At 28.4% G+C, this 10169-nt stretch overlaps 1 protein-coding gene across 1 annotated transcript; it reads right to left on the minus strand.

Annotated features, from left to right (window-relative positions):
* Positions 1–796: 796 nt before the first annotated feature.
* Positions 797–9821, minus strand: LOC120085178 (peroxisomal (S)-2-hydroxyacid oxidase GLO4-like). The gene is made up of 13 exons (XM_039041098.2): positions 9678–9821; positions 8363–8517; positions 6419–6567; positions 5804–5928; positions 5667–5713; positions 3133–3210; positions 2680–2804; positions 2272–2329; positions 2101–2163; positions 1948–2017; positions 1759–1859; positions 1446–1550; positions 797–1167 (listed from the first exon to the last, which is right to left on the minus strand). The coding sequence occupies exons 2-13, from the start codon at positions 8507–8509 to the stop codon at positions 988–990; spliced, it is 1248 nt and encodes a 415-aa protein (XP_038897026.1). The 5' UTR covers positions 8510–8517; positions 9678–9821; the 3' UTR covers positions 797–987.
* Between the last annotated feature and the right edge of the window lie 348 nt (positions 9822–10169).

Consider the following 10169-nt stretch of genomic DNA (forward strand, 5'->3'; position numbering starts at 1 on the left):
TCTCACATCCACTAGGCCTGACATTATGTACATTGTAAGTTTCTTATGTAGATTTCTTCAGTGTCCAAGCAAGAATCATATGGTTGCTTAAAAAAGGGTTATGAGATATCTGAAAGGCACACTGTCTTTTGGGATAAAATTTAGTAAAGTTGAAAATTTTGAGTTGCAAGGCTACTCAGATAGTGATTGGGCTGGGTCATTAGATGATATGAAGAGCACCTCTAGCTATTGTTTCACTTTTGGCTCAGGATGTTTCTCATGGTGTTAAAAAAAAGCAAGATATAGTGGCTCAGTCAACTGCAGAAGCTGAGTTCATTGCAGCGACGACAACAGTCAACCAAGCTATTTGGTTGAAGAAATTGATGCATGACTTGCATCTGAAGCAGGAAAAGTGTGTAAAGGTGTTTGTGGATAATCAAGCCACTCTAACCATTTCATTGAATCCAGTCTTTCATGGAAGGACCAAACATTTTAAGATCAAGTATTATGTTATGAGAGAGATGCATAAGGAAGGAGAAGTGCAGCCGGTACATTGCAGCTCAGAAGAACAAATAGCTGATATCTTCACTAAGTCTTTTTGTGTGAGTCATTTTCAAGCTCTTAGGAGCAAGTTAGGTGTTTGCAGTATTTGAGTTAGGAGGAGAATGTTAGTAACTCGAAATTGCAAATTAGTTTTTGAGTTGGTCTAGTCAATTTCTAGTTTCTAGAAAATAGTTGAAGTTATTTTTAGTTGTAGTTAAGTCTAAGTTCCTATTCTTGTGGAGTTAGTGGGATTAGTTGCTAACATTGTGGAATCTATTTGTAGATTCAAGATATGTATTTATATGGAGTTTTCTAGAATGAAATAAACACACTTCCCATTTTTCTCATTTCCCTCTCATTAGTTAGAACAACAATTATATATTAGTTTTGCATAATTCCTAGCCCTCTTTCTTCTTTTTGTAAGCCAAGCAAGGTAAGAGTTGCTTATATTATCAAGCAAACACATCAAAGCATTGACTGTAGCTTATCATAGTGTGTCCTCACATGGCTTCTAGTAATGTCCTTTACACATGGGCAACCAGAAAGTGCCATACTTGTCTCTAACTCATTCTTCAGCATTTCCAACACTTTTCTTACTCCCTCCTCTCCCTTTGCTGCTAGCCCAAATAAAACTGGTCTCCCAATCTGAATCAAATCACAACCAATTCTACAATCAGAGAGAATATCCATGCCCATTTAATAAAAAAATCCACTTTTCCGGGGAATATTTCTCAGAAACAAGAAACAAACTTCGATTATTTAGTTAAACTTTCAACTTTGTATCCAAAAGATTCTCGATATATTTAAATTTCTTTAAAGTTAACTTTAAAATTGAATTTTATGTTGAATGAAACTCTAAACTTTCAACTTTGTGTTTAGTTCGGGAATTTTGAAAAAAGGTTGAGCAGATAAAGGAATTTTACAAGAACTGCATGAGCACCAAGGGCTAGTGCCTTGAACACATCCGTTCCTCGCCGCACACCTCCATCTAACAGCACAGGAACTTTACCCTTGACAGCATGGACTACCTGCATCAAATTTTCTGAGTTTAAAAAAGCATGCACCACTGATGAATTATTACTACAATTATTGGTAAACTATACTTGATAAAGCTTGTCTCTCATTCTAATCAAGTTGAAATTAGTTTAAGCAGAAATTGGAGTAATTTTTTGTATCTCCCTATTTTCACATCTTTTGTTAACTCAGATAAGTGTAGTAGTACATAATGAAACATGCCTCTTCAAGAACAGAAACAGTGGCTGGAGCAAAGTCTAGTTGGCGAGCTCCATGATTGGACACTATAATTCCATCAACACCTGCTTCCACAGCTTTTGTTGCTGCCAATCATTGAGCATGTTTAATGACTCATAAACCAGAAGGAAACTAAAGAAGCCTCAGTTCTCGATTCTAATATCTTAAGCTTACCATCTTCATGAGTGAGAATTCCCTTTATCAGAATTGGCAGAGTAGTGATTGATCTTAACCATTCTATGTCCTGTGGATACTAACATATTACAAACTAAACTCAAAAGCAAATAGACATACATACAACAATTCAAGCAGTTTTATTGCACATACTTCCCAACGCAGAGAAGCATCCAAGGTTTTGTTAGCAAAAGCTTCGAATTTTGAACCTCGATCCTGCGTAAGTTTATTGCAAGACGTAAATAAGCTTAGGATTATGCTTGAGGGAAACTAAAAAGGCATACCCCAGATTAAAAACTTCCTCCATTTTGTATTTGTACTCACACAGCCAACGTCAATACTTATGAGGCCTTCAAGGTTCTTCTCTGGAATTGCAATCATCCTACATATTTAATCAAAGATTAGACAGAAACCAAAGGATAGCTTAGGCCTCCTTGGTAACCATTTTATTTTTTGTTTCTTGTTTTTTAAAATTAAGCTTATTTCATCACTAGTTCTTAAAATGATCTGCATCTTTCTTTAAATATAATGATTGAATTTTTAGTCAAATTCCAAAAACAAAAATAAGTTTTTAAAAACTACTCTTTTTAGTTTTCAAATTTTGACTTGGTTGTTTAAACCATTGATAAAAAATAGATTATAGAAGAAGAAATTTGGAGGTGAAAATAATATCTATAGACTTAATTTTAAAAAATAAAAAAAATAAACAGAGAATGTGAAAGGTATTGGTACTTGTTCTTTATATCAGCCTCCCTTCTACCAAGTCGAGGAGTATCGGCAGTGAGTACAATTGCCTTGTATCCAAATCTCTCTGCTCTCTCTACTAGTTGCCTCGAGATATCGCGCCTTCGGAATATCTGATGATTGCGGAATCAGAATCTAAACTAGGAATATGTTTGGGAGTGATTCTGAAAATAGGTACAATCAATTTTATCATTTTAAAAAATTATCCTTCAAGTATATTTTTGATCATTCAAAAAACCAACTTTGATAATATGAAACTACATTGAAAAGTGTAAATTAAAAAAAAATTGAATTAATTTTGAGTGATTAAAGACATGTTTCGAAATGATTTTTTTTGATAAAAGTGATTTTAACAATCTCAAAATCATTCTCAAACATGTCCGGTTATAGTAAAGGATTGAAATTGGAATAGTAAAATGTGCAAAGGAAAGTATTATTTACATATAATTGAAAGAAACGGACAGCATTGCAACTAGAGGCAACTTCCTCTATTGAACAGGTTGAAGAGTAGGACAGAACCTACAAACACAAACCAAAGTAATTTCAATCAACCGAATTACACTAGTAAAATAACTTCTATTTTTTTTCCTTTTACTAAGTACAATTTAGGGTAGAGGGATTCAAATCACTGACCTTGTGGTTTCGATTTGGCAAATTAACTTCACTAACTTTTAGGACTGTTTAGATTAAGATTTTATAGATGTTCGAGAATAAAGAATATATGAGAGTCAAAGACGACTATGTTTGGTTATATATAGGAATGAGAATAGGATATCTGAGAATTTTTTATACCTTTTTATGCGATTATAAAGTTTAAAACCTTCATTTATTTTTATTACATTAAGTTACTAAATCAATTTTAAACCATTAAAATTTAATAAAATTTACCCACTTAAATTTAATAAAATTTACCCACTTACCCTCTAGTTTAATATATTTATTGTCAAATGAAATTTTTATATTGTACATTTATATTATCAAATTTTATCAAAAAAATATTGGTAATTAATTTAAATATCAATTTTTTTTTTGTTAATTGAAGAGTTAATTTATTAATTGTTTAATGTCTATTATAAACCTTATATATATAAAAAAGAAGTTGATATAAACCAATTGATTTTAAATCATCAAACAATGTTTTTAATTTTAAGAAAATGACTACGATTATAGATTAAAATCAAAAGTACAAGTGTACAAAATTGTTTAATTGAAAAAATTAACTTATTTTATCATTAATTAATTAATTGATATTTTTTTAAAGACTAATTAATAATTTTAATAAATAACTAATTTTGTTAATATAAATTACCAATAAAAAGGGATTTAAGCAAATACAAAAATGGTTATTCATATTTTTTTCGAAAAGATTATGATTTTTCATATTAATTCATAATAATAGAATAAATTATTATATTAGTATTATTATTAATAAAATTAACTATATATGTCAATTATAAATTTAATTTAGATATATTTATAAAAATTAAATAAATTAACCAATATCAACGAAGATAAAAACAAATAAAATGAAAAGATAAAAAATAAGAGAGAGAAACCATTGGAAATAGAGAAAATCCATCTATTGGGGTGGTTATAAAAACTTCCATAATGGGAATATGAAAGGTATTGGAATAATATATTTTCATTCGCTAAGTTAAAAACTTGTGCCAAACATGGTAATAGAATATCATTTTCCATTCCCTCCCATGAACCAAAGTCATGGTGATACTAGTAAATTTTATTTTAGTATAATAAATGTGGGGGAATTTAAACCACAGATCTTGTAATCGCTGACATATATGTTATGCTCACTTTGACAATGATACTAGTAAATGATTACGTGTACATGTGTAATATTTTTTTTCAATGATTTCATATATTCTTTGAGTAATAATATAAATTTAATATTTTTGGTATGATATATTTACCAAGAAGGTTACATTTGACAATATTCAATATTTTACTTACAAAACTTAGATTTACTTTTAATAGAAAAATCTAGATTATCATATAAAAGAAAAATGTTTGGTATCTCTTGAAATTATATATAGTATTAAATTATTTTGATTTCATATTTTAACACTTTGATTGTAATATATGTCACATTTTTTGGATAATAAAATATCTTTTGGATTTCTTAAAATTATAATAGTTGCGTAGAAAATAAATAAATAGCAACAGAAAACATTCATTTTAAATTTTGGTTTGAAGGGATGATTGTTAAAATCAAATTTAATTTCTGTTTTGAAATTGAGTTGTTTTCAAATATAAAAAAATGAACCAAAATATATTTATAAATATAACAAAATGTCACTATCTATCAGTGATAGATATTGATAGACGATTATTATCTATCCCTGATAGACACAAATAGATTGTAATATCATTTCTCTTAATTTAATTAATTGATATTTTGTGAAAATTTGAAAATTCATGCAAGTTTTACACTTTTTTCAAGATGTTTCGAAAAGTTGCATTTTATGGTTTTTACTTTAACTATCATTTAATACAAACTATTGTTAATTATTAATGTCTAATTTTTTTTTTTTTTTACTTAATTGAATCTTTGTTTTTTTTTAAAAAAAAATCTACGTGACATTACACTCTTCAAGGTGTGATTTAAAATGAATAATAAATAACTAATAATTAAAGTTGAGTGTAAAATGGATAGATATTAAAAAATAAAGAATAAATGAATACAGTAGATTAAATATTATTAATTAGTTTCAGTTAATTTTGCTCTCCATATTTTCAAAAAGTTTATTTCGGTCATTTTAGTAAAATAATTATTTTAATTCTTTATTTTTAAGATATCAAAATATGATTACTATTATAAAGTTGAAGGACGACCAAATGAACAAAACCAAGATGAACCAAAGTTCAAAGGAAAAAAACGAAGGTTCTAAAAGTACAAAGTTCAAAATAAATCAAAGTTTAAAATACAGAGACCAAAAATAGTATTGAACGAGTAGTACCATTATAGTTTTAGCAGCAGCAGTTGCTCTGGCTGTGGCTAATTCTCCTAAAAGAAAAGATATATCATATATGATGAAGAAAAAGTAGAATGAACATGATTATCAACTTAAGCAATATACCAAAGAGTTGGTTTAACCTTCATGGAATGCCAACTTATGTGCAGCTGTGGGAGCAACCAAAATAGGTGTAGAGATTCGATGCCCTAATATGGTTGTTGAAGTATCAATTTGGCTAACATCCACCAGAATTCGAGGTCGAATCCTATATATATAAACCATGAATAAATAATATAATATATAGAGGTTTTTGGTACAGATAATCCAATCTCAATCCTCCTAAATTATTAATAAATTCTAAACTTCTGCTTATGTGTCAAAGTGCACTACCACGTTTTATACAATATTGCATTAGAGATGACCATGTCTATCACGATCTTCATTTTTCTCAAACTTTGATGTGCTTTCACCATGGATATTATACGGTGGAGTGGAGAAAAATGAATATCGGGATAGGCATGGTCATCGCATTAGAACTACGATAGATATTATCATCTCTAATATAATATTGTATAAAATACGATAGTACGCTTTGAAATAACTTGAAGATCAGATCTCATTTGTTTTTAGACAAGTCATTAATCATTTAGAAGGCTGAGAATAGATCATCCGTATAAAAAAAACTCTAATAGATAGCATGTCACTTTTTCAAAGTAATGAATAATCATTAGTTAGCTTAAAACTAATTTATTTACGTGATTCTTTGGAAAGCTTGTATGTTCTCTCTAAGTGTGTGTTCGTCTTCAGCTCCCCCGGCATAGAAATCATAGTACATTTTTGGAAGTGCTAATCTTGCCAATTCTCTAAAGTCTTCCACATTCACTGGTTCATAAGATATTTTACCCTAAAAAAAACAAAAATATGCATCATCATTCTTATAAGGATTCTTATAAGGGTTCATACTATTAAGATTCGTAGAAAAACCCACATGTCCAAATTTTCATTTTCTAAGATTAGTTTTGAAATGTTTATGAAAAGTCGACGGTAATGTTGTAACTTTTGAAAAAATAACATATATTTTAAAAATAGAGCGGGATGAATTTAGGGTTTCTTTCAAAAAAAAAAAAAAAGAGAGAGAGAGAAAGGAGAAAAAGTGGCACAAATGCCCTAAATGCCCTCTTAAAGTGCAATCAATTGTAGTAATAATCAAATTTTGCTAAAAAAAGAAATTATAGTAGTCAAATACTCAAAGTACAATTAATTCTAGAGACTTGATATTTCTAGACAAGTATAGAATCGAAGTAAGAAACATGAAATCTTTAACTAACTTTGGCTAAAGAGGCGAATCATTTTTAGACTATGTTGTCATTTTACCAAATCTTAAATTTACAACATTATCCATTATTTTTAAAATAAACTTAAATTTCCCTTGTCAAGTTGTTTTAAAAGCTAAAAATTGATATTTAGAAGAAAAAAAAATCTTCTTACCCACGTTCTCATGATTTTTTTAAAAATTATTTATTACATATATTTTGTTAGAATTGTTTTATTATTTTTTTAAAAATATAATTGAGATAGGAGGATTCGAACCACGGATCTCGTGGTTTTAGCACACTTGAATATTAATTGAGGTATGCTCGGTTTGACATAATTGTTTTATTAGTTATTATTACTTAATTAATATAAAAATAAAAATTAACATTAACATTTACTATTCATTATTTTTGTTCACATGATCACATCCGTACAAAACCTAAAAGTATTTAAAGAGATAAACAAGGTAGAATATGTAAAGTTCTATCTATTTCTTTTTATAATTTAATTTCTAAAATTTACGGATTTACCTTAAATCGATGTATAATCAATTCTTAGATCTTCTACAACTATATAAAAACCCTTTCAACTTTTTTTTTTTTTTTAAACAAATATTTGAATATTCATTTCTATTTAAGTGTGTTTTCTTTTTACTCACTTTGGTGTGATTTTCCTAAAAACTTCTATCAAATTGGTAAATATGCCTTCATGTTTTGTAACGATTTATCGTAAATCATTACTACTTGTATGATAGTTTAAATATGAAACCAATGGATAAATATTTATTCACTATTTCCCTAAATAAAGTTGATTAATGAATAAATAATAAAACATCTATAAACAAACCATTTTAAAACCAAATTAGCTTTTCTTTATTCGGATCCCCAAAACATTCTTTCTTTCTTTGTTTTTTTCTTTTGGAAATAATCCCCAAAACATTCCATCAAGGAAATAAAAGCATAACTATTAATTCTAGAAATCTAAAAGAATAAATATTGAAATAGTTTTAAAATGCAGAAAACAATGTCACTATTCCCACTTGGAATAATTTTTTATCGTCAGGTCGATATTTTCATCAATATTTTCACATATCTACATACGTATTCAACGTCAACATAAAAGATGAATTGATATTTTCATTATATATTATAAACAATAGACATTTCAACATGCATAAAATGTTTATTTATTAATCTAAATACATCTTTTTTAAACTTTTTGTTTTTATGCCCGTCCTTTCCAAAACTCCATTGATATTCAATATTTTATCGATATTTTCATTAAATCAACCTCGTAAAACGTTTTGAACATAGCACAGTTTTACGTTTGAATAGAAGAGTGATAATAGATCCTTTGAAATGAGTTGAAATATATATAGAGCTTACAAGGACTGCCTGAGCACCAAGAGCTAATGCCTTGAACATATCTGTTCCTCGATCCTCACGGCCTGCATAGTAATCGTAATACATCCTTGGAAGTGCCTGCTTAGCCAATTCTTTGAAGTCATCCACATTCACTGTTTCACTTGACATTTTCAATCCTAATAAAATAGACAACAACATTAATATATGTAGGAATAATTAAGCATATTATATATGTATATAATTAGCAAGTGCATGTATGATATGCATCCAAACAAATATCAAGCAAAAAAAAGTAAGATATATAATGTTCTACAACAACCTAGCTAGCAATGAAATGAAAACTCAAATACAAGATGTTGCATACCCAAATTAATACATACAACCATTGCGTTTTACTCTTTCTTACTTATTTTGGGCAAAAACATTATTAGAGAAAATATCTTGCCGAAATCCAACAAGTGAAAGTCAATATTAATTGGGAGGAAATAACATTGCAAGGTTTGAAGAACATAGAATCTCGTTGACCATCTGCTCTGGTACCATCTTAAATCACCCATTGAACAAAAAAAATTTAAGCTTTTCAAAGAAGACAGATTTAATATTATATCATCTAACACTACAAAAAAAATTAAAAGGTCCTCGCAATGTTATAATAATATACATGAACTACTCTCATTATCAATTAATTTTGAGACTGAACTTCATGTTTATCAAACATGATATCATATCAAAGTCCATTATGTCCAAATGGACATCCGATCTAAAAACATGATCAAAGAATAGTACACCGAAAGAGGCACTATCTTGACAACCCTAAATCGAACAAGTATTTAAAAGCCTCCCAAAATTATAAGATACGTAGAATATTCCTCTCATTACATATTTATAGCGGCTTAGTTAAAGTCTTGCATGTACAATGCCTTCAGATTTCACGTTTTAGCATCACATGCCTACAGATTTTGGCATTCTACTGTTTGGCTTGAATGCCATCCTTTAATGGACGGATTCTGCTATTCATTTTGATCTCTTTTGTCTTTGAACATTCTATTTTTTGGCTTGAAGACCACCTTTCATGATAGATTTTTACATGTACGATAACTATTGGTTAACGGAAATAAATAATAAAGACTAAAGAAATATATAATAAACTAATAGCGAACATTAAAGCAGCAAATAACAAGAAAATTCATAATTTAGTCTAACACATGTAAAATTTGAAAGGCACTCGAAGTAGAAAGAATTATAATGGAGTTAAGTGGAATATATGTAATGTAATGTAATGCTAATGAGAAGAGAACACACAAACTTGAGAAAAAAGTAGTAAATTAAAGCTTACAGATAGCCAGAGGCAGGAGGATCTCGATTGAAGGTGCAACACTAACAGTGAGTCAAACTTTATTTATAGGGAACAAAATAAACTTTGTTCGTTGGGTGTTTACTAGAAAGTCAAAAGATAAACAATACATATCTTTTTAAATTTACATCTTTTGATACCGAAGATATCTTGATTAAATTTGATAGCCATTTGTTTAAAGTTTCATTTGATGTTGATCAACAATGGATGCCCCAGAATAAGATTCTGAGAATCGAATAATAGATGCATGGTAATAAGATAATTGTGTTTGATTCTGCGAAAGAATGTTATGGAATTTTATATAAACAAATGTTTTTCTCATCAATATATAGCTTTTCATTTAATAATTGTGATAAATTTCACGAATAAATAATTAATATTTGAATAAATGAATATATATTTATTTAATTTACTGAAAATTATAGGTTAATTTATTAATACAAGTAATTAATGGAGGAACAATTTTAGTAAAAT

This window comes from Benincasa hispida, chromosome 1 (assembly GCF_027475165.1).
Source record: "Benincasa hispida cultivar pf3 chromosome 1, pf3_genome.v1.1, whole genome shotgun sequence".
Lineage (NCBI taxonomy): Eukaryota > Viridiplantae > Streptophyta > Magnoliopsida > Cucurbitales > Cucurbitaceae > Benincasa > Benincasa hispida.

Bases quoted from the DNA above. Each gene is read 5' to 3' on its own strand.
- LOC120085178 (XM_039041098.2), bottom strand. From the start codon at position 8,509: ATGTCAAGTGAAACAGTGAATGTGGATGACTTCAAAGAATTGGCTAAG. The intron at 2,330-2,679 runs GTACCAATACCT...TTAAATATGTAG, and splicing joins GAGGCTGATATAAAGAACAA to GATGATTGCAATTCCAGAGA. The intron at 1,860-1,947 runs GTAAGCTTAAGA...AATGATTGGCAG, and splicing joins AATTCTCACTCATGAAGATG to CAACAAAAGCTGTGGAAGCA.